Here is a 25,031-nt window from a genome sequence, read left to right on the forward strand (position 1 = left end):
CCGGGGAAGGAGCTCTGGGCGCCTCCAGGCGCTGCAAATATGCCTTATGCATAAGAAGAATAAAATCCGGCGAAAAGGTCGGCATGCCCAAGGGGGGGCCGAACCCGGATACAGCTGAGGGGACTCGGTCCGGGAGGGGCGCCACCGGGAACAAAATCAGGGGAGCACCGCCCCGGGAATCCCTTTCCTCCTCTTCTGAGCCCTGGGAATCCGCATGCTGCGGATCCAAAATGGCCGCCATTCCCGCCAGAGGCGGCGAAAGGGCCGGCCTGCGTCGCCCGGGCTGCGCTGAGGGGCAAAAAGAAAACGTGTGCAGGGACTCAGAGGTGCCTTCCCCCCCGGGGAGGCACCGAGCACAAATGCCCTCGCGCGAGATCCTCGACCCCAGCTCGCCACAGGCCGAGCATCGGGACGGCCGTGGCATAGTGGCCGCTGGGGGAGGAAAAGCAGAACGCCGTGGGGGGAGCCCAAAGAAGACGCAGGGGTGCTGCTGGGGGGCTAAGAACCAGGCCTGCGCTACCCGCTCAAGCCCCGGACGGCAGCAGGGGATTTCTCCCTCCCTGCTGCAGCAGCCCCGGGGAAAGAGTCGTCGCGGGGCTGCGGGGCTGCGGGGCAGACGTTGGCACCGAGGGGAGAGGCTGGCACCACCAGCTTCCACCCACCCCTGAGGAAAAACCAGGCGCTGGGAGATTGAATCTAGAAGGAAAAATAGCACAGAATAAAAACTCACCCCCAGCGGCCAGACAAGAGAGAGGAAGGAGGAAGGGAAGCAGCTCGGTCTGCAAGCCACACCTCCTAATAAAGCAAACACTTTTTTTTTTTAAACTAAACTTGATCCAAACTTAACTAAAGAAGCAAAGAAGAAGAGAAAAGGGGAAGGAAAGCACTGGATCCTTAACCCCAGGGGGGAGCAACGTGTCCCCCAACTCTCATCTGCTGGAGTCAGAAAGATACTGAGCTCCTGCAGAGCTCCTGCAGAACTGACTTATATGCCAACACCCTTCGAAGTCTGTTCTGACTCCATCTGCTGGACGGGGGACATAACCCACCATCTGGACTGATCCTGGTACATACAGGGAACTGTCAGATACCCTTGAAAGTGTTTGGTACACCTGAATAAAGCAAAATTGCTTACCTGTAATAGGTGTTATCCCAGGACAGCAGGATGTAGTCCTCACATATGGGTGACGTCACTGGACAGAGCCCTATTACGGAAAACTTTCTGTCAAAGTTTCTAGAAACTTTTGACTGGCACACTGAGCCCACTGAGCATGCCCAGCATGCCATGATCCCTCAAGCCACAGGGGTCTCCCTTCAGTCTCGTTTGTAGCAATAAGCTTTAGCAAAAAATAAAATAATAAAACATTTCGGACCCAACTCCGTGGGGTGGCGGGTGGGTTTCGTGAGGACTACATCCTTCGGTCCTGGGATAACACCTATTACAGGTAAGCAATTTTGCTTTATCCCAGGACAAGCAGGATGATAGTCCTCACATATGGGTGATTAGCAAGCTACAGGCTGAGTCATCTTTAAGAACATAAGAAAATGCCATACTGGGTCAGACCAAGGGTCCATCAAGCCCAGCATCCTGTTTCCAACAGTGGCCAATCCAGGCCATAAGAACCTGGCAAGTACCCAAAAACTAAGTCTATTCCATGTAACCATTGCTAATGGCAGTGGCTATTCTCTAAGTGAACTTAATAGCAGGTAATGGACTTCTCCTCCAAGAACTTATCCAATCCTTTTTTAAACACAGCTATACTAACTGCACGAACCACATTCTCTGGCAACAAATTCCAGAGTTTAATTGTGCGTTGAGTAAAAAAGAACTTTCTCCGATTAGTTTTAAATGTGCCCCATGCTAACTTCATGGAGTGCCCCTAGTCTTTCTACTATCCGAAAGAGTAAATAACCGATTCACATCTACCCGTTCTAGACCTCTCATGATTTTAAACACCTCTATCATATCCCCCCTCAGTCGTCTCTTTGAGATGGACCAACAGCGTATAACTTATGCAACGGGCACAACAACTGGTGTACTGTTGGAAAAAATGAGGCAACCTGAAATCACAGCAGGTTGGATGTGGAAGGAGTTGGGACTACACTGGAAACAAATTCTTTAAGATAGATTGTCCAAAGGCTGAATCTTGTTGTCCTTCCTTGTCCAAGCAGTAATGGGCTGCAAATGTGTGAAGAGAGCTCCATGTTGCAGCCTTGCATGTTAGCAATTGGTACTGAATGATAGTGTGCAACTGAGATTGCCATTGCTCTGAGTGCGCCTTTACTCGTCCCTGGAGAGAAAGGCCTGCTTTTTCATAGCAGAAGTCTATTCAATCTGCTAGACAATTAGAGAGAGTTTGTTTGCTCATTGCCATACCCGGTTTGTTTTTGTCAAAAGAAATAAAGAGCTGGGTGGATTTTCTATGGACTCTAGTGCGGTCTAGATAATATGCTAGCGCACGTGTACAGTCTACATAGAAACATAGAAATGACGGCAGAAGAAGACCAAACGGCCCATCTAGTCTGCCCAGCAAGCTTCACACATTTTTCTCTCATACTTATCTGTTTCTCTTAGCTCTTAGTTCTATTTCCCTTCCACCCCCACCATTAATGTAGAGAGCGGTGATGGAGCTGCATCCAAGTGAAATATCTAGCTTGATTAGTTAGGGGTAGTAACCGCCGCAATAAGCAAGCTACACCCATGCTTATTTGTTTTTACCCAGACTATGTTATACAGCCCTTATTGGTTGTTTTTCTTCTCCCCTGCCGTTGAAGCAGGGAGCTATGCTGGATATGCGTGAAGTATCAGTTTTTCTTCTCCCCTGCCGTAGAAGCAGAGAGCTATGCTGGATATGCATCGAAAGTGAAGTATCAGGCACATTTGGTTTGGGGTAGTAACCGCCGTAACAAGCCAGCTACTCCCCGCTTTGTGAGTGCGAATCCTTTTTTCTTCTCCCCTGCCGTTGAAGCTATGCTGGATATGCGTGAAGTATCAGTTTTTCGTTTCCCCTGCCGTTGAAGCAGAGAGCTATGCTGCAAATTCGTGATGTATCAGTCTTTCTCCCATGCCGTTGAAGCAGAGAGCCATGCTGGATATGCATAGAGAGTGAAGTATCAGGCACATTTGGTTTGGGGTAGTAACCGCAGTAACAAGCCAGCTACTCCCCGCTTTGTGAGTGCGAACCCTTTTTTCTTCTCCCCTGCCGTTGAAGCAGAGAACTATGCTGGATATGCATTGAAAGTGAAGTATCAGGCTTATTTGGTTTGGGGTAGTAACCGCCGTAACAAGCCAGCTACTCCCCGCTTTGTGAGTGCGAACCCTTTTTTCTTCTCCCCTGCCGTTGAAGCAGAGAACTATGCTGGATATGCATTGAAAGTGAAGTATCAGGCTTATTTGGTTTGGGGTAGTAACCGCCGTAACAAGCCAGCTACTCCCGTCTTTGTGAGTGCAAATCCTAAGGTATGTAAAACTCTTTCGCCTTGGTGCGAGTGAGGTCTGGGAAAGAATGTGGGCAAATTTATAGACTGATTCAAGTGAAAGTCAATAACCACCTTGGAAAGGAATTTAGGGTGCGTACGGAGTACCACTCAGTCATGTAGGAACCTGGTATAGGGTGAGTATGTTACAAGTGCTTGTAACTCACTAACTCTTCTAGCAGATGTAATAGCTACTAGGAAGAGAACTTTCCATGTAAGAAATTTAACATCGCATGAATCTATGGGCTCAAAAGGAGAATGCACAAACCTTGCTAGTACTACATTAAGGTCCCATTCTGTGACTGGTGGTCGCAATGGGGGTTTAAGTTGAATTAAACCTCTCATAAACCTGCAGACAAGGGGTTGCGCTGAAAAGCATACGCTACGTTATGCTTTTCAGCGCAAAAAGCATTTTCATACGCTTTCAAAAAGCGTTTCATACGCTGAAAAGCATACGCTACGTTATGCTTTTCAGCGTATGCTTTTCAGCGCAACCCCTTGTTGCGCTGAAAAGCATACGCTACGTTATGCTTTTCACACTTTGTTAATTGTAAACCGGGTTGATGTGATGCATGTCATGAAACTCGGTATAACAAAAACAATAAATAAAATAAATAAATAAATAAATAAATCGGGACATCCCCTACTCCCTTGTGGTAAGCTGAGATAGCACTCAGGTGTAACTGTATTGACGAAGTCTGTAGACCAGAGTCTGAAAGGTGCCAGAGGTAGTCTAACAAAGATGCCGTGGGGCAGGAAAAGGGATCAATACTTTTCTGCGTGCACCATGTGGTGAATATTTTCCACTTACAATGATAGGATTTTCGTGTGGAAGGCTTTCATGAAGCTACAAGCACCTGAGACATTAGTTGAAAGATTGAATGGTTGGATGATCAAGCTTTCAACATCCAGGCTGTGAGTGATAGGGATTGAAGGTTGGGATGGCACAACCTGCCCTGGTCCTGAGTTATAAGTGTGGGTGCTGTGCCCAGGCGAATTGGTTCCCTGATCGAGAGGTCAAGAAGTATGGGAAACCATACTTGTCGAGGCCAATACAGGGCTATGAGTATCATTGACCCTTTGTCCTGTTGCAGCTTCACTAGTGTTTTGGTTATTAGCGGTATCGGGGGATACGCGTATAGAAGGCCTGTGTTCCAGGGGTGAGCAAAGGCATCCTTGGCTAACTGGTTTCTCTGTTTGTGCAGGGAGCAGAATCTGTCCACTTTGTAATTCAGCTCGGATGCAAAGAGGTCCATTGTTGGCTGACCCCAACATTGAAATATCCTGGTCGCTACTAAAGGATCCAGGGACCACTCGTGGGGTTGGAACTGACGACCGAGGTGATCTGAAACTATGTTGTGTATGCCTGCCAGATAAGTGGCCCGGAGAAACATGGAATGTGTCAGGGCCCAGTCCCAAATTTGTGCGGCTTCTTGGCAAAGGAGATAAGAGCCTGTACCCCCTTGTTTGTTCAGGTACCACATGGCAACTGTGTCTTGTGTGAAAGGCAGTCCTTGAATGCATAGAGGGCCAGATTTTAAAAACAGCGCGAGGGCGTAGATTTGCTCGCCCAACCCGGCACGAACAAATCTACGCCCGATTTTGTAACATGTGCGCGGAGCCGCACGCATGTTATAAAATCTGGGGTCGGGGCACAAGGGGGTGCACACTTGTGCACCTTGCGCGTGCCAAGCCCTAGGGGAGCCCCAATGTCTTTCCCTGTTCCCTCCGAGGCCGCTCCGAAATCGAAGCGGTCTCAGAGGGAACTTTCCTCCCGCCCCCAGCCCTAACTAAAACCCCCTCCTGACATTTATCTCGAAAGTTACGCCTGCCTCTGGGCAGGCGTAACTTGCGCACGCCAGCCAGCAGCCGGCATGCCATCCCTTGGCATGCCCCGCCCCCGGCACGCATCCCTTTTTGCAAGCCCCGGGACATATGCGTGTCCCGGGGCTTGCGCGCGCAGGGGCAGATTTTCTCGGGTTACGCGCGTATCCTTTGAAAATCTGCCCAGAGAGCATAATGTATAGCTCAAAGCTCCAGGAAGTTGATTTGGAAAGTTGCTTCGAGCTTCGTCCAAGTACCTTGAGTTTGAAGACTTTCTATGTGTGCTCCCCAACCCAAGGTGGATGCATCTGTAGTTAAGGTTACTTGTGGAACTGGTTGCTGGAAAGGTAGACCTGTGAGCACATTGTTCATATCCGCCCACCAGAGAACAGATGAACGTAACTGGTGAGTTATTTGGATTGGAGCGGACAGTGGTTGAATGGCTTGGAGCCACTGAGATTTTAAATGTCCATTGTGTTATTCTCATGGCTAATCTGGCTATAGGAGTGACATGAACTGTGGAAGCCATGTGGACGAGCAGAGTTAGGAACTGATGGGCTGTCGCTGTTTGCTTTGTGCACAGAGAGTTGTCTAAAGAGGATAGAGTCTCTGCACGGTCTTTTGGTAGGAAGGCTTTGGACACGGTGGTGTTCAATTCTGCTCAGATGAACTGAAGAAGGTGAGATGGTAGAAGATGTGATTTTTGATAATTTATTAGAAATCCCAATGAGTGAAGTATCTTGATTGTGTGCGTGAGTGAGTTGAGAGCTCCTTGTCTTAATTGGCTTTTGATGAGCCAGTCGTCTACATAAGGAAAAACATGTATGCTTTCTTTGCGTAGATGCGTAGGCACTTTGTGAAGACTTGGGGTGCTTAGGCAAGATTGAATGGCAGTACCCGGTATTGAAAGTGTTGATGACCCATCAGGAAGCGCAGGAATTTGCGATGAGGAGGGAATTTGGAATGTGAGCGTAAGCGTCTTGAAGATCCAGAGAACAGAGCCAATCTCCTGCTTGAAGAAGGGGAAGCATGGTGCCTAAGGATACCATCCTGAACTTTTCTTTCCGCAGAAATTTGTTGAGATTTCGGAGGTCTAAGATGTGACGTAGGCCTCCTGTTTTCTTTGGAATGAGAAAATATCGGGAGTAGAATCCTCTGCCCTGCTGAGGTTGGGGAACTGGTTCTACAGCCCTGGCACTCAGGAGGGTGGACAATTCTGCTTGCTTTCAAGGTGAGTTTGGTGGAAAATCTTTGGGTATTGTAAGAATTAATGACTGGAAAGGGAACAGTAAGCAAATCAACGGCTCTCGTGCTAAACTTTCAAAAGAAAAACTTTGATAAAATGAGAAAAATAGTTAGAAAAAAACTGAAAGGAGCATCTACAAAGGTAAAAAGTGTGCAAGAGGCGTGGTCATTGTTAAAAAATACCACACTAGAAGCACAGTCCAGATGTATGCCACACATTAAGAAAGGTGGAAGGTAGGCAAAATGATTACCTGCATGGTTAAAAAAGGAGGTGAAAGAAGCTATTTTAGCCAAAAGATCTTCATTCAAAAATTGGAAGAAGGATCCAACAGAAAAAAATAGGATAATGCATAAGCGTTGGCAAGTCAAATGTAAGACAGTGATAAGACAAGCTAAGAGAGAATTTGAAACGAAGTTGGCTGTAGAGGCAAAAACTCACAGTAAAACCTTTTTTAAATATATCCGAAGCAGAAAGCCTGTGAGGGAGTCAGTTGGACCGTTAGATGATCAAGGGGTTAAAGGGGCACTTAGAGAAGAGAAGGCCATCATGGAAAGATGAAATGATTTCTTTGCTTCGTTGTTGACTGAAGAGGATGTTGGGGAGGTACCCGTAATGGAGAAGGTTTTCATGGGTAATGATTCAGATGGACTGAACCAAATCACAGTGAACTCAGAAGATGTGGTAGGCCTGATTGACAAACTGAAGAGTAGTAAATCACCTGGACTGCATGGTATACACCCCAGGGTTCTGAAGTAACTAAAAAAATGAAATTTAAGACCTATTAGTAAAAATTTGTAACCTACCATTAAAATCATCCATTGTACCTGAAGACTGGAGGGTGGCTAATGTAACCCCAACATTTAAAAAGGGCTCCAGGGGCGATCCGGGAAACTACAGATCAGTTAGCCTGGCTTCAGTGCCAGGAAAAATAGTAGAAAGTGTTCTAAATATTAAAATCACAGAACATATAGAAAGACATGGTTTAATGGAACAAAGTCAGCATGGCTTTACCCAAGGCAAATCTTGCATTACAAATCTGCTTCACTTTTTTGAAGGAGTTAATAAACATGTAGATAAAGGTGAACCAGTAGATGTAGTGTATTTGGATTTTCAGAAGGCATTTGACAAAGTTCCTTATGAGAGACTTCTAGGAAAAGTAAAAAGTCATGGGATAGGTGGCGATGTCCTTTCGTGGTGTTGCGCGTTCCGGCCGCGTTGGTGCCGCAACTGGGCCTACTCACCTCACGCTTCCCTCCATGAGCTCCGGGCACTCCTCTCTCGCCACTGCAGCCAGCTCATGGCGTGCTCTGCACCTTCCCCGCTCTCCTCCGTCATTGCAGGCCTCACAGCGGACTCCCGTTGGGGCTCCGCATCCTCGGCATCCTCAGCCCCGCCCCTAGGCATGCGCGCGGACCGTGCTCCCTCCTTTAAAGGGCCCAGCACGGGAACCTCGGGCCGGACGCCTCCCGATGACGTCACCTGAGCACCACTTAAAAGGCGAGGTCCTTCCCCCAGTTCCTCGCCTTGGCAAACAGGTCATCACGTTTCGTGAAGCTAGTTGCCGTCCTGTGTTCCTGCTTCCTTGATCCTGTACTTGTTCCAGTGTTCCTGCATTCCTTGTTCCTGTGTTTGTTCCAGTGCTCCTGCGTTCCTTCCTGTATTCCAGCGTCTACGTTCTGCTACCCAGGTTGTACCTCCTCGGACTGATATTCGGTACTGACCTCGGCTTGCGTTTGGACCACGTTTGGACTGCTGCCTGGATCTGACCTCTGCTTGATACTGACCACGTCGGACTGATACCTGGAACTGACCCTTGCTTTGACTGACCACCCTCGGACGGATACCCTGGCTTTGACCCTTACGCTCTACTCGGACATTCTCCTTGCTTCTCCTGGGATCACCAGGCCTGCCTGTTCTGACGTCATTCGTGGCCTTCTCCAAGCTAGACCACTAGGCGCTGCCTATCTTGACCAGAGGACCTTCAGCTCCTGTTCCGTTCCAGTAGTCTCCGGTACTCTCAGTTCCGGTCTAGCTTGTCTGTTCTCCACTAGCCAAGTACCTTTGCTCTTGGTAAGCACACCTCTCCGCTACCTCCCTGGGAGACCCTCCGAGGCCCACCTAAGCCCAGGCAGTCCGGTTATACCCTAAACCAATTAAGCCTGATACATCACTTTGAAAGCATATACAGCATTGCTATCTTCAACAACAGGGGGAAGTGAGGAAAACAGGATTTACATTCAGACATCATCCAACAAGGCATCGATCTGTGCAATCTGGGTAAACAAGCATCGGGGTAACTTGCTTGATGCGGCGGTTATAACCCTTAACCATAAGCCTTATGATCACCTTTGATGCAACTCCAACATTACTCTCTGTATCAATGACAGGGGATGGCAGGAAATTTGAATCAAACAGTTACCAACAAGAGCCCTGAAGTTCGTGGTTAGTGAAACAGATAAGTATGGGGAAATAAGTGTGGAAGCTTGCTGGGCAGACTGGATGGGCCGATTGGTCTTTTTCTGCCGTCATTTCTATGTTTCTATGTTTCTATATGTTAATCCAAGGGCTTAGCTCACGGAGCCCCCGGACTGTTATTGGTGAAGCTCCATCTAGCCTCGGTCACCTCGTGTGCTCTGCCTCCTGGCGGCAGGCACTCTCTGGGAACCCTCAGAGAGCCTTATCAATCCTGAGCCAGGCCAAGGGTCCACCTCCAGCGCAACAGGTTGCCAAGATCATGGACTTGGCGGAGTTCTCCGCCTTACAGGCTATTCCAGGCCTGGCTACATGTGTCCGGGAGCAGCAGCAATTCCTTGAGGCATTGGCCACCTCGGTAGACAGACTATGTTCACAAATCGCAGAATCTGCCATGGCCAACCCAGAGACTCTAGCCAACAGCACTTCCTCTTCCTCATTGCCCTCACGGGCACTGCTGGCCCTTCCAGCTCCTCCCCGTTTCAATGGAGATTCTCGTCTCTGCTGGGGTTTTATCAACTAATGCTACATACAGTTTGCATGACAGCCTTCTTTATTCCCAGATGAAGTGACAAAGATTACGTTTATCTTATCTCGTTTGGAAGGGAGTGTTCTGACTCCATTCTCCAGCAGCTCCCTCAATTCATTTCCACGTTCCGACGCACCTTTGATGATCCTGGCCGACAGGCGGTCGCTGGCCACCATCTTCTCTACCTTCGCCAGGGGTCCCACTCCCTCTCAGTGGAGTTCCAAACCCTGTCTATGGAGTTAGGATGGCAGGAAGACTGCTTGCGGGCACTCTATCTTGAGGGCTTGTCACCTGCTCTGAAAGACGAGTTGGCAGCCCGAGAGATTCCAACCTTACTCTCAGTTCCGGTCTAGTTTGTCTGTTTCTCCACTAGCCATGCCACTTTGCTCTTCGTGGGCACACTTCTCCGCTACCTCTCCGGGAGACCCTCCAAGGCCCACCTAAGCCCAGGCAGTCCAGGAATCCAAGGACTCAACCCACTGAGCCCCCAGACTGTTACTGGTGAAGCTCCATCTAGCCTCAGTCTCCTCGTGTGCTCCGCCTCCTGGCAGCAGGCACCCTCTGGGAACCTTCAGAGAGCCGTACCAATCCTGCGCCAAGCCAAAGATCCACCTCCAGTGCAACATGTGGATTACAAACAGGCTAAAAGACAGGAAACAGAGAGTAGGATTAAATGGATAATTTTCTCAGTGGAAGGGCATGGGTAGCGGAGTGCCTCAGGGATCTGTATTGGGACCCATACTTTTCAATATATTTATAAATGATCTGAAAAGAAATACGACGAGTGAGGTAATCAAATTTGCAGATGATACAAAATTGTTCAGAGTAGTTAAAACACAAGCAGATTGTGATAAATTGCAGGAAGACCTTGTGAGACTGGAAAATTGGGCATCCAAATGGCAGATGAAATTTAATGTGGATAAGTGCAAGGTGATGCATATAGGGAAAAATAACCCATGCTATAGTTACATAATGTTAGTTTCGATATTAGGAGCTACCACCCAAGGAAGAGATCTAGGCATCATAGTGGATAACACATTGAAATCATCGGTTCAGTGTGCTGCGGCAGTCAAAAAAGCAAACAAAATGTTAGGAATTATTAGAAAGGGAATGGTGAATAAAACGGAAAATGTCATAATGCCTCTGTTTCGCTCAATGGTGAAACCGCACTTTGAATACTGTGTACAATTCTGGTCGCCGCATCTCAAAAAAAATATAGTTGCGATGGAGAAGGTAAAGAGAAGGGCAACCAAAATGATAAAGGGAATGGAACAGCTCCCCTATGAGGAAAGACTAAAGAGGTTAGGACTTTTCAGCTTGGAGAAGAGAAGGCTGAGGGGGGATATGATAGAGGTGTTTAAAATCATGAGAGGTCTAGAACGGGTAAATGTGAATCGATTGTTTACTCTTTCGGATAATAGGAAGACCAGGGGGCACTCCATGAAGTTAGCATGTGGCACATTTAAAACTAATCGGAGAAAGTTCTTTTTCACTCAACGCACAATTAAACTCTGGAATTTGTTGCCAGAGGATGTGGTTAGTGCAGGTAGTGTAGCTGTGTTTAAAAAAGGATTGGATAAGTTCTTGGCGGAGAAAGCAAAGTTGCTTACCTGTAACAGGTGTTCTCACAGGACAGAAGGATGTTAGTCCTCACATATGAGTGACATGATCAGGATGGAGCCAAATCACAGAACACTTTTGTCAAAGTTTCTAGAACTTTGACTGGCACCACTGAGCATGCCCAGCATGGTACCAACCCTGTATCCAGCAGGGGTCCCCCTTCAGTCTCGTGTATAGTAAAAAATATGTGTGAAAAATAAAATAACAAATCGCAAGCGTACCCAACTCCGCGGGGTGGCAGGTGGGTTTCGTGAGGACTAACATCCTGCTGTCCTGTGGGAACACCTGTTACAGGTAAGCAACTCTGCTTTCTCACAGGACAAGCAGGATGGTAGTCCTCACATATGGGTGAATAGCAAGCTGAGGATGCCTGAGCAATGTACCAAAAGCACCCAAAGACGTGCAACAGGCACAACAACAGGGGTGATTTTGGATGAGGGCAGCCTGAAATTCCCAGCGGGTCGTTGGAAGGAAGTTGGGTATTAAGCTGAGAACAAATTGCGTAGAACAGACTGGCCAAAGATAGAATCTTGGGTGCCAGCCTTATCCGGGCAACAATGAGCTGCAAAGATATGGAGAGAACTCCATGTAGCAGCCCTGCAGACGTCAGCAAGAGGTACAGACTGAAGATGTGCTACCGACATTGCCATTGCTCTAATGGAGTGCACTTTAATGCGTCCCTGGAGCGGAAGGCCTGCTTGCTGGTAGCAGAAGGAAATACAGTCCGCCAGCCAGGAGGACAGGGTCTGCTTCCCCACCGGGATTCCCAGTTTAATTTTATCAAAGGAGACAAATAGCTGGGTGGACTTCTTATGGCCTGCAGTGCGTTCCAAATAAAAGGCTTGCACATGCTTGCAGCCCACTAACCTGAATGTAAGTGGGGTTTTGGAAAGAAAGTAGGCAAAACTATGGATTGATTTAAAAGGAACCCAAAGACTACTTTCGGTAGAAATTTAGGATGAGTACAAAGGACCATTCGATCATGAAGGAATTTCATGTAAGGTGGGTAAGTAACCAGCGCTTGCAGCTCACTGATCCTATGAGCAGACGTCAAAGCAAGAAGGAAGAGTACCTTCCAAGTGAGATGCCGTAACTCGCAGGAGTGCAGAGGCTCAAACGGAGGTTCATGAGTCGCATTAATACCACATTAAGGTCCCAAGCAGGGGCAGGGGGACAGAGAGGGAGCTTGAGGTGAAGCAAGCCCTTCATAAAGTGCACTACTAAGGGTTGTGTTGAAATAGAAACATTACTTATACCCTTATGGAAGGCGGCCACCGCACTTATATGAACTCTAATGGAGGAAGTTTGGAGACCCGACTGAGAAGTGCCAGAGGTAGTCCAGAAACTTCATTGTGGGGCAGGTAAAAGGATCTAATTCCTTTGATGTGCACCACAATGAAAACAGTTTCCATTTAGAATGATAAGATCTTCTAGTGGAAGGCTTTCTTGAAACTACTAAGACCTGGGATACAGAGTCTGAGAGGTTGAGAGGCCGCAAAATTAGCCTTTCAACTTCCAAGCAGTCAGCGCCAGAGCTTGGAGGTTCGGATGTCGCAGGTGGCCAGCGTTCTGAGAGATCAGAGACGGATGTGCGCCCAGGCGAATTTGCGGGTGGACGGAGAGGTCACGGAGGATGGGAAACCACACCTGTCGTAGCCAGTATGGGGCTATGAGAATCATGAGACCCTTGTCTCGATGTAGCTTCACGAGAGTCTTGCTTATGAGTGGAAGTGGGGGATAGGCATACAGGAGACCTGTTGTCCAAGAGAGAGCGAAAACTGGTGGAGTCCGGGGACTGTGACGTAGGGAGCAGAAGTTGTCCACTTTGTGATTGTGGCTTGACGCAAAGAGATCTATCGTTGGATACCCCCACTTCTGAAATATGCATTCCGCCACTGCAGGGTTCAGGGACCACTTGTGGGGTTGAAATTTGCGACTGAAATTGTCCGTTAGTACATTGTCCACACCCGCCAGGTAAGTTGCTCTCAGTAGCATGGAATGACCTAGAGCTAGAGCCCAGATTTGCACTACCTCCTGACACAGCAGGTAGGAGCCGGTTCCACTCTGCTTGTTGATATACCACATCGCTACTTGATTGTCCATTTGGATTAGGATTGTCTTGTTGGATAAGTAATCTTTGAAAACTAGAAGGGCATATCTGATTGCCCTGAGCTCCAGAAAATTTATCTGATGATGTGCTTCTGTTGCAGACCAGGTTCCCTGAGTCTGTAGGTTGTGGACATGTGCTCCCCAACCCAGGGTGGAAGCATCTGTAGTCAGAATAATCTGAGGTTCTGGAGGATGGAAGGGTAATCCCATGAGCAGGTTGGATTCCTGGACCCACCACGTTTCAAGAGACGAAGCTGCCTGGTGATTTGGACAATGTCGGACATTGGCTGGTGGGGCCTGAGACCACTGGCATTTTAAAGGTCCACTGCGTTACTCGCATGGCGAGTCAAGCCATCGGTTTGTAACATGGGCAGAGGACACCATTTGGCCCAGCAAGACGAGAATATGATGAGCAGTCGTGGTTCGGTGAGACTGTATAGTGTGTGCGAGTACTGCAAGCATATGAGCTCTGTCCCTGGGAAGAAACGCCTTTGCTTGGATAGTGTCAAGATCCGCTCCAATGAAGGAGAGGGATTGGGATGGAGTCAGACTGAATTTTTGATAATTTACTAGAAATCCCAAGGACAGTAGTAGTCGCAAGGTTAGCTGGAGGGATTGAAGCACCACCTCTGCCGACTGAGCCCTCAGTAACCAATCGTCTAGATAAGGCGACTGAGTGCTCAGTCGCCTTAAGTATGCGGCTACTACTGCCAGGCATTTCGTGAAGACACGAGAGGCCGATGCCAGGCCAAACGGATGCACTCGGTACTGGAAGTGCTTGTTTCCGACGTGGAACCAGAGGTATTTCCTGTGAGACGGGGTAATTGCTTTGTGCATGTACGCGTCTTTCAGATCTAGAGAGCAAAGCCAATCGCCCTGTTGAATCAGAGGGAGTAGAGAGCCCAAGGTTACCATCCTGAACTTTTCCTTTCATAAATACTTGTTCAAGGCCCGAAGATTTAATATGGGACGAATGCCTCCGGACATTTTTGGTATCAAGAAGTACCGGGAGTAGAAGGCTTTTCCCTTTTGCGGAGAAGGAACTTGTTCTATAGCATTGGCTTGAAGAAGGGAATTTATTTCCTCCTCTAGAAGTGGAGAGTGGTCGGCGGAACTCCACGTCGAATGAGGCGGGGAGTCCAACGGGAATGGACAGAAAGTTGAGATGGTAACCTTGAGCTACTACCGACAGGACCCACTGTTCTGTGGTGACCATGTGCCAGATGTTGATGAAGTGGCAGAGACGGCCACCCACTGTTAATTGTGGCAGAGGCAGAGGTGGACATTTGCTCTCTATTGGGCAGTCAAAACCAGAGGAAGGACCAGGCTGTGGAGGAGGCTGCGTCTTCTGAGGCATAGGCTGGCAAGTTTGAGGCTTCAGATATGGTCTAGATGGGCGAGACAGAGTCTGAGGTGGGTAGTATCTGCGTGCCTTAAAGGTGGTTCACGTAGCCTCCTTACGGAATGGGCGTTTAGAAGAAGCGGAGAAGTCCATGTGCCCAGCTGAGAGTTGCCGTAGTGTCTTGTTATGGTCTTTAAGTTGAGCAACAGTCTCCTGAATTTTCTCACTGAAAAGGTTATCTCCGGTACAGGGGAGGTCAGCTAACCTCTCTTGAACCTCTGAACACAGATCCGAAGACTTGAGCCAGGCCCATCTCTGAGCACTTATTCCAGCTGCTGACACTGTGGTGTCACACTGGTGGCTGTGTCAAAGATGTCATAAGCTGAACGCACCTCATGTTTACCAGTATTCAGACTTTTCTTTAGAATAACATTGAACTGGTCCTGGAATTGGTCAGGAAGAGTATCAGAAAGATCCTGGAGCTGTTTGAACAGGTTTCTGTTGTACTGCGAGATGTAAAGCTGGTAAGCTGCAATACGGGAGATTAACATGGCTCCATGGAAGACCCTACGCCCAAAAGCGTCGAGGAATTTCTGCTCTTTTCCTGGAGGTGTGGAAGAGTGAGGTCTTGGTCTTCTGGCTTTTTTCTGGGCAGACTTGACTGCCACTGAATGGTGGGAAAGTTGAGCCTTCTGGAATCCAGGTGCTGCTTGGACCAGATATGAAGCAGTCCCTTACGGTTTACCGCAGGGACTGTCCCTGCGGATGTTCCAAATTGCATTGAAGGAGGTCAAGGAGGACCTCATGGACAGGTATGGACATTACCTCCTTCGGTGCATCAACAAACTGAAGGACTTCTAACATTTTATGTCTGGAGTCTTCTTCAGTCTGGAGTGTAAATGGAATAGACTCAGACATCTCTTTGATGAAACTTATAAAGTGAGGTCCTGTGGTGGAGACTTTCTTCTCTCATCAGGAGAAGGCTCTGATGGAATATCTCCTGCGTCTTGGGAATCGAAAGAGTCATCAGATCAAGGATGATAGTGCTGATCCCCAGCACCCAACGGTTCTCCAGAGGGCAAAAATGGACCTCCCCCAGCCGGAGGAGGTTGAGGCACCGAAGGGCCCAGTGGCTGTATGGGTAGCACTGGTGTCGGCATCAGTAGAGGTTGATGGGGCAGCAGAGGCAAAAGCGGTGTGGAAGGACTCGATGGCCTCCTCGGTGGTAACACTCCAGAAGGGCCCAGCACGGAGTCTGGCATCGGTGATTCACCCTCATCTGAAGAGAGGGGAATGGTCATCGAAGGTCTCAGAGGCAACGGTGTTTTCCTCGGTGCCGAAGGCAAAGCACCGATGAGGGCATCGATCCTGACCAGCAATGGTGCAAGCATCGGTGGCATTGGTTCCAGCATCGGAATCGGAGCTGGTATTAGTGCCGATGGAATCGGGTATCCGTGGAGAGCTTGCACCACCGCCTCCTGAACCATCCAGTTCAGTTCCTCACGGAACGCTGGCGTTGTTAAGGCCAGTTCCGGAGTGGGAGACTGGATGGGCACCGCCAGAACAACCACCGGTATAGGTGGAGCATGGGTCGATGCCTCTCCCAAAGGTGAGGGACGCCTTCGTGAACCTGGCACAGAGGAAGTTTGGGGCTCCTCGGCACGGGCCTTCTTCCTCGGTGGCTCCTTGGAAGTAAAAGTGGAAGCCACCGCTGCGCTCGGATCAGATAGTAAGGGTTTGCGATGCCGATGGTGATGCCTTTCCTTATGGTCTCCCTTACTGGTGTCTGGTGCTGAAAAAGCAGAAACCAAAGTCCTCGATGTGGTTCTAAAGTCATTGGTATCCGACCGATGACAGGGCTTGAATGGCGACGGTGTCGATGACTTCGATGCTTTTGATGAGGAAACCTGTTTGGAATGGAACAATAAAGCCATCTTTTCCAAACGAGCCTGACGCCCTTTAGGAGTCATTTGGGCGCAGTTGGTACACGAATCTACATCATAGGTAGGGCCCAAAAACAACACACAAACCTGGTGAGGGTCGGTCCTCGTACAGTCCTCGTACAGTCCGGGCACCTACGAAAACCCATTGCCAGTGACCTCCGAGCCTAAAAGTTGGAACAGACGGTAACCAACCGAAAAGGTAATAAAACTTACCGAAAGGGCACGGGTATCGACGGTATACAAGGGGGACACCAGCCGGGGTGAAAATTTTTGAAAACTTGAACTTTTTCCTGAAGAATATTTTCCTGTCAGGAAACCGTGGAAGAGCTCCTATCTCCGTGTGGCAAAAGCTGCGAGGAAAAAAAGAGAATGAAGGGGGACCCCTGCTGGATGCAGGGTTGGTACCATACTGGGCATGCTCAGTGGTACCAGTCAAAGTTCTAGAAACTCTGACAAAAGTGTTCCGTGATTGGGTTCCATCCTGAAGATGTCACCCATATGTGAGGACTACCATCCTGCTTGTCCTGTGAGAAGTCCATTACCTGCTATTAATTAAGTTGACTTAGAAAATAGCCACTGCTATTACTAGCAACAATAACATGGAATAGACATAGTTTCTGGGTACTTTCCAGGTTCTTATGGCCTTAATTGGCCACTGCTAGAAACAGGATGCTGAGCTTGATGGACCCTTGGTCTGACCCAGTATGGCATGTTCTTATGTTATGTTCTTATGTTCTCCGAGGTGGCATGGTGCCCGTGGGGAATGTCCAGGACTTCGGGGGACATCGGAGGATGGGTCTCCAATGGCTGGTGTCAATTCAATGGCGGCCTGACTGCCGTCAGTGCCACACTTAGACCAGTGCCGTGCGACAATGGTGACCAGTGGCTTTGCTTGCGTGATCTCCCACGGTGCTCAGCCCAGTCCTTCTCTGCTGCTGAGGAGGTGGAGGATCCCAATGTCCTGGAGAGCGGTGAAATCACCAAGGCTCTGTCTCCATTCCCCCAACCCTCAGAAATACTAGCAAGGGGAAATGGCGAGGGGAAGAGTATCCAGAGGCTCCCTACGACCTCTTGGCGTCGAGGGTTCCGATGCAGGAATGCAGTGAGCAGACTTGGAGGAACTGCAAAGTTTCTCCATTTTATGAAGGCGCACCTGACGCCCTTTGGGGGTCATCTGGTCACACAGACGACACCCATGGATGTCGTGCAAGGTCCCCAGGCAGAGGATGCAAACCTTGTGTAGATCTGTGATGGACATGGTCCACGGACACCGATGAAATCCGGTCGACGCCATCAAAAAACACCCGGCATGAGGTTGATGACCGGCGATCACCATGAGGTGAGAGTTGGGAATCGACTGCAAAGTTGGGAAAACAGGAAAAATTACCTACTATGGTGAGGAGGCAAGGACTGCGAAGGGGGACCCGATGAGGAAGACCAGGAGAAAATCCGATACTACTGATGAAAACAAGAAAATAGAGAAGCTCCACAAACCACGAGGCAACTGCACTGTAGAAAAGAAGAGACTGAAGGGGGACCTTGCGTGAACCGGTGGATAGCGGCATGCTGGGCATGCTCAGGGTGCTCGTCAAAGCTTCTAGAAACTTTGAAAGAAGATTTTCGTGCCAGGCTCCATCGGATGATGTCATCCACATGTGAGGAATACCATCCTGCTTGTCCTAGGAGAAACCAAGATTGCTAAAAAGTAGTAATGGAATAACTGGAAGGGTGTCCAAACTTTTACACAGAAGATGTAGTAGTCAGATTGACAAACTAAATAGTAGCAAATCACCTGGACCGGATGGTATGTATCCTATGATACTGAAGGAACTAAAAAATGAAATTTCTGATGTATTTGTTAAAATTTGTAACCTATCATTAAAATCATCTTTTGTACCTGAAGACCTGAGAGTGGCCAATGTAACCCCAATATTTAAAAAGGGCTCCAGGGGCGAGCCGGGTAACTATAGACCAGTGAGCCTGACTTCAGTGCCAGGAAAAATAGTGGAAACTATTCTCAAGATGAAAATTGTAGAGCATATAGAAAGACATGATTTAATGGAACACAGTCAACATGGATTTTCCCAAGGGAAGTCTTGCCTAACAAATCTGCTTCATTTTTTTGAAGGGGTTAATAAACATGTGGATAAAGGTGAACCGGTAGATGTAGTGTATTTGGATTTTCAGAAGGCGTTTAACAAAGTCCTTCATGAGAGGCTTCTAAGAAAACTAAAAAGTCATGGGAAAGGAGGCGATGTCATTTCGTGGATTACAAACTGGTTAAAAGACAGGAAACAGAGAGTAGATTAAATGGTCAATTTTCTCAGTGGAAAAGGGGTAAACAGTGGAGTGCCTCAGGGATCTGTACTTGGACCGGTGCTTTTCAATATATATATAAATGATCTGGAAAGGAATACGACGAGTGAGGTTATCAAATTTGCGGATGATACAAAATTATTCAGAGTAGTTAAATCATTAACGGATTATGATACATTCCAGAAGGACCTTGCAAGACTGGAAGATTGGGCATCCAAATGACAGATGAAATTTAATGTGGACAAGTGCAAGGTGTTGCATATAAGGAAAAATAATCCTTGCTGTAGTTACACGATGTTGGGTTCCATATTGGGAGCTACCACCCAGGAAAAAGATCTAGGCATCATAGTGGATAATACTTTAAAATCGCCAGCTCAGTGTGCTGCAGCAGTCAAAAAAGTAAACAGAATGTTAGGAATTATTAGGAAGGGATTGGTTAATAAAACAGAAAATGTCATAATGCCTCTATATCGCTCCATGGTGAGACCGCACCTTGAATACTGTGCACAATTCTGGTCGCCACATCTCAAAAAAGATATAGTTGCAATGGAAAAGGTCAGAGAAGGGCAACCAAAATGATAAAGGAGATGGAACAGCTCCCCTATGAGGAAAGGCTGAAGAAGTTAAGGCTGTTCAGCTTGGAGAAGAGACGGCTGAGGGGGGATATGAAAGAGGGTACTTGCCGGGTTCTTGTGGCCTGGATTGGCCACTGTTGGAAGCAGGATGCTGGGCTTGATGGACCCTTGGTCTGACCCAGTATGGCATTTTCTTATGTTCTTATGTCTTTAAGATCATGAGAGGTCTTGAATGAGTAGATGTGACTCGGTTATTTACACTTTCGAATAATAGAAGGACTAGGGGGCATTCCATGAAGTTAGCAAGTAGCACATTTAAGACTAATTGGAGAAAATTCTTTTTCACTCAACGCACAATAAAGCTCTGGAATTTGTTGCCAGAGGATGTGGTTAATGCAGTTAGTGTAGCTGGGTTCAAAAAAGGTTTGGATAAGTTCTTCGAGGAGAAGTCCATTAACGGCTATTAATCAAGTTTACTTAGGGGGTAATTTTCAAAAGGAGTTACATGCGTAAATGTAGCTACTATTGTAGCAGTTTTCAAAAGCCATTTACTCAAGTAAAGTGCACTTATGTGAGTAAATCATATAGACAAGTCAATGGCATATATTGTAGCAATTTTCAAAAACCCACTTACTCAAGTAAAGTGAATTTACTCCAGTAAACCTGGTTTTTACTCGAGTAAATGCTTTTTAAAATCAGGCCCTTAGGGAATAGCCACTGCTATTAATTGCATCAGTAGCATGGGATCTTCTTAGTGTTTGGATAATTGCCAGGTTGTTGTGGCCTGGTTTGGCCTCTGTTGGAAACAGGATGCTGGGCTTGATGGACCCTTGGTCTGACCCAGCATGGTAATTTCTTATGTTCTTATGTTCTTATGAGGTGAAAAAAGCTATTTTAGACAAAAAAACATCCTTCAAAAATTGGAAGAAAGATCCGTCTGAAGAAAATAGGATAAAACATAAGCATTGTCAAGTTAAGCGTATAACATTGATAAGACAGGCGAAGAGACAATTTGAAATGAATTTAGCCATAGAGGCAAAAACTCATAATGAAAACTTTTTAAATATATCTGAAGCAAGCGCAGAGGCAATCTCAGAACAAACCGACCCGATTGCCAAGGCAAGGAAGCAGTGTCAGGAACTTCTTTATATCGAGGAATCAATCAGGGCGTGCCGCAGAGCTAGAACCCGCCCTTGGTCCGGGCAGTCCGCGTGCGCGCGTATGGGCGTGGCTAACATGGCTGAAGACGCCGAGCCTCGGCGTGAGGCCTGGCATGCACTGGAAGGCCCGGTGACCGCCGCCACGGGACGCCGGGGCCTGGCAGGACTGGCAACTACCACGAGGGAGGTCGTCCCGGGGCCCGCTGTGGAACTATGAAGGTGAGCAGGACCATGCGCGAGTCGGCCGCAGGCAGGGCACGTAACAGGATGCTGGGCTTGATGGACACTTGGTCTGACCCAGCATGGCAATTTCTTATGTTCTTAAGATCAAAAAATATTTAAAAAATACCCACATACAATATATGTTCTAATAGAAAGGCTTCTGATCTTATGCATATTTCTCTTCACATAATGTCAAAATTTCAAGAGAACCTTTAACAAAGACTTCTGATATCCAACAAAGGAATAAAAAGTAAACTTCACTCTTAATTCCAAGTTCAAAAAGATTTCTAACGAAAACTTCTGAAATCTGACAGAAGGATCAGACAGAGGAGTAGAGAGAAAACCTTACTCCCAATCCCAACTAGGTTATATATAAGGCTGCTTCAGGGGAACACTGTCAATGCTGATTCCTAAACTTCCTGCCCAATGTTTATATAGGCATAAACCGTCGGAATCAAGCACTCCTACCCGATTTCCACACCATCATTCCAGACCTCATTGACTTAGAATAAAGAACTTATCATAAGGTAATCCTTCAAACACAGGACACATTTCAATAATATGCCATCTAAAAATGCTTATCCCTTAGCAAAAAAGTTGTAACTACCCATTTTGACGGACCTTATCACCTTATGTTAAGTTTTTTTCTTCTAAGTCAATGAGGTCTGGAATAGGTGGGTAATGATGTTATGGAAATTGGGTAGGAGTGTTTAATTCTGACAGTCTATGTCTATATAAACATCGGGCAGGAAGTTTAAGAATCAACATTGACAGTTTCCCTGAAGCAGCCTTATATATAAGGCGAAACTTGGGCCCTAGTCAGGATTAGGAATGAGGTTTTTTCTTTACTCCTCTGTCGGATTTCATTTTCGTTAGAAGTATTTTTGAACTTGGGATTAAGAGTAAAGTTTACTCTTCATACCTTTGCTGGATGTCAGAAGCCATTGTTAAAGATTCTTTTGAAATTTTGACATTATGTGAAGAGAAAAATTCATAAGATCAGAAGCCTATTTGAACAAATATTGTATCTGGGGAGTTTTTTAATATTTTGAAATTTTTCTTTTGATCATTTTATTAGTGTATATGGAACTGATGTGTGAGGAAGTACTTCATGTGTATTTCTGTATGAGTGGGGTTTTTTTTATTGGGGATGGATCATTTAAGCAATTGATTAATTGATGAAGTTTTGAATAAATAGATGAGCGCATATGGTTGAAATACTTACCCCTAATTTTGTACCATACTTTATATATCAGGGAAGTTAATTTTGTTTCAGCCAGCGTGAATTTTTTCCATATTGGGGCAGATTTTTTTAAATTACGCGCGGGAGGGGGGGAGTACATTTGTGCATGCAACCTGGCGCGCACAAATGTACAACCGATTTTATAACATGCGCGCACTGCCGCACGCATGTTATAAAATCCGGGGTCGGCGCGCGCAAGGGGGTACACACTTGTGCACCTTCCGTGCGCCGAGCGCTAGGGGAGGCCCAATGGCTTTTTTTTTGTTCCCCCCCATCTTTCCCTCCCTTCCCCTATCTAACCCACCCCCCAGTCCTACCTAAATCCCCCCCACCTTATTTTGTTGAGTTACGCCTGCCTCTGGCAGACAGCTGGCGCGGCAGGCCCCGACACAGGCCGCTGTGTTGGGGCACTCAGCCACGCCCCCAGACCGCCACCACGCCCCCGGACACGCCCCGGAACGCGACCACGCCCACGCCACGTCCATTTTGCCAGCCTTGGGACATATGTGTGTCCCGGGGCTTGCATGCGCCGCTGAGCCTATGCAAAATAGGCTTGGCGCGTGCAGGGGGGGGATTTTAAGGGTTACGCGCGTAACTTACGCACGTAACCCTTTTAAAATCCGTCCCATTGTGTTTAACTTTGTACAATGTAGAGGCTTAGAGAAATTCATTGAAACATACAATTTGTCCTGGAGCTGTATTTGATGTACTATTTGTTGCATATAATGTACATTTTCCTTGTGCCTCTGGGACTAACAAATACATTGAAGAAATAAATAAAATAAATAAACATCATCACAGCTGTGAAATTACATTGTTGAATTTACATGAGCCAAATGATAAAATGTACCAATTGCATGGGCAGATCATTGAAGGAAAACCTGAATTCAGCTCAGATTCACATCTGGATCCCTCCAACTCACCTGTTCTGTATCAGAGCTATGACCTGGGAGTAGGTTTTACCAACAATGCTCTCTCCATTTACCTTCACCAGTCGGTCCCCTGCCAACACAAACACGGAAGTCATGAGAAGGATCAGAGCAGATCAGTGCCCTCTGTTCCACACACTGCAATGCAGACCTCTCACTACTCTATGCCTCTCTTGCCAGTAGGTATGTGCCCAAGAGCTCTCCTCCCCCAAACCTTGGAATGACAAAAAGGCTCCTGGAAAACTTCCACTAAGACAGGGATAGGAAGTGGATGATGACTCTGCTGTCTATAGAACATGGTATTCAAAGGATCTAGAGACATGTTATCACATATCAACAGAAGCAAAGCTGGTCTTTAATTATCTGCCTGCAGGAAGCAGCCCACAGACAGCAAGCAAGAGAAGATAAGGGTGACACCATTAGACAGAGAAATTGAGTGACAGAAAGAGATGCTGATGAACAGTCTCTTCATTTCCCTTTCAATCTTATCATTTACATTCTAATAAGTCCTCATCTTACTACTACTACTATTATTTGTGACTTCTACAGTGCTACTAGCAACCACAGCCCCCTAAAGGCACCAATTCTGCTCTCCCACCTCACCTGTGCAGAGTCCAGCCAGGTGTGCAGGGCCACCTTCCTTCACATTTTTAACAAAAATTGTATCCATGGGCTCCAAGTGACTGCGCAGAGACTGAACACCTGAAGGAAACAATCAGGACCATGAGAGGAACCAGCCGCCAAAGGGCAGATTGTCCTTGCAGTGAGAATCACAACCACACTTACCTTATACGCATACCAAATTGTATGTGTACTTGTTACTCTATCCCGTAACATCCACCATTTAAAGCTGTTTCAAACCAAGCACATTTACACAAAAACACACCGCAGGCAGTGCCAGACAAAAGATGGAGTCATATACATGTAGGTGGTGACAGCACCAGGTGAGGTGAAGTCACACACACACACACACATGCAAGTGGTGACACAGACAGATAACAGTAGAGTCACAAAAACACACAGATGGTGACAGAAATTAGTGGAGTCGCGCACACACATACACAGATGGTAATAGGCAAGGGTGGAGTCACGCATACACACATCAGTTGACACAGGCAGACAAGAATGGAATCATAGACAAACACACAGGAGGTGATAGACAGAAGCTCGAGAAAGAACACAGAGTGAGTCAGTAGTTTTACCTGTCTGATTCCTATTGTCATCCTCCTCCTGCAAAGACAAGCTTGAGTTACCAGCTGTATTAGTGGGTAAAAATAGCTTGTTCTCTTACTGTAAATAGAGTTTTCTGTAGGTAGTAGGATGAAGTAGCCATAACGTGTAGGTGATTCATACAGCGGCACCGAACAGACTCATCTCTCCTAGCTAGCAAAGCTTTGAGCTCTACTGAGCATGTGCAGGAGCACTGCATTATTCTCATGAACCTCCTCAGTTCATAAAACCCTTGCTCCTCAGTTCATAGAAAAAACCTTTTAAATAAATAAATAAATAAATAAATAAAATAAATAAATAAATAAATAAATATATATCCTAGCTAACGAAGATAGGTGGTCAGCTCTTCAGGGAGGTGGGAGGGAAATAAGTATGGTTAATTCATCCTGCTATCTACGGAAAGCACCATTTACAGTAAGCAAATTTGCTTTCTCTGTCGAAAAGTAGGCTGAATTAATCATTAGATGTGGGGAGTCCCAAGCTGAGTGTTGCAGTGGAACCATTACTAACGAGCAACCCAGAACTGCCCATCCAAAGCCAAATCATCCATTGTACCTGAAGACTGGAGGGTAGCCAATGTAACCCCAATATTTAAAAAAGGCTCCAGGGGCGATCCAGTGAGCCTGACTTCAGTGCCGGGAAAAATAGTGGAAACTATTTTCAAGATCAAAATTGTAGAGCATATAGAAAGACATGGTTTAATGGAACACAGTCAACATGGATTTACCTAAGGGAAGTCTTGCCTAACAAATCTGCTTCATTTTTTTGAAGGGGTTAATAAACATGTGGATAAA

General features: G+C 46.9%; 1 protein-coding gene across 1 annotated transcript in view; it reads right to left on the bottom strand.

The window, feature by feature from the left end:
• Positions 1-25,031, bottom strand: part of ARHGAP23 (Rho GTPase activating protein 23) — a 389,525-nt gene that overhangs the window by 314,968 nt on the left and 49,526 nt on the right. Inside the window, 3 exon segments of the mRNA XM_029573609.1 lie at positions 23,002-23,080; positions 23,611-23,709; positions 24,210-24,237. Of these exon segments, the coding sequence (XP_029429469.1) occupies positions 23,002-23,080; positions 23,611-23,709; positions 24,210-24,237 (206 nt within the window).

Source organism: Rhinatrema bivittatum, chromosome 12 (assembly GCF_901001135.1).
Source record: "Rhinatrema bivittatum chromosome 12, aRhiBiv1.1, whole genome shotgun sequence".
Lineage (NCBI taxonomy): Eukaryota > Metazoa > Chordata > Amphibia > Gymnophiona > Rhinatrematidae > Rhinatrema > Rhinatrema bivittatum.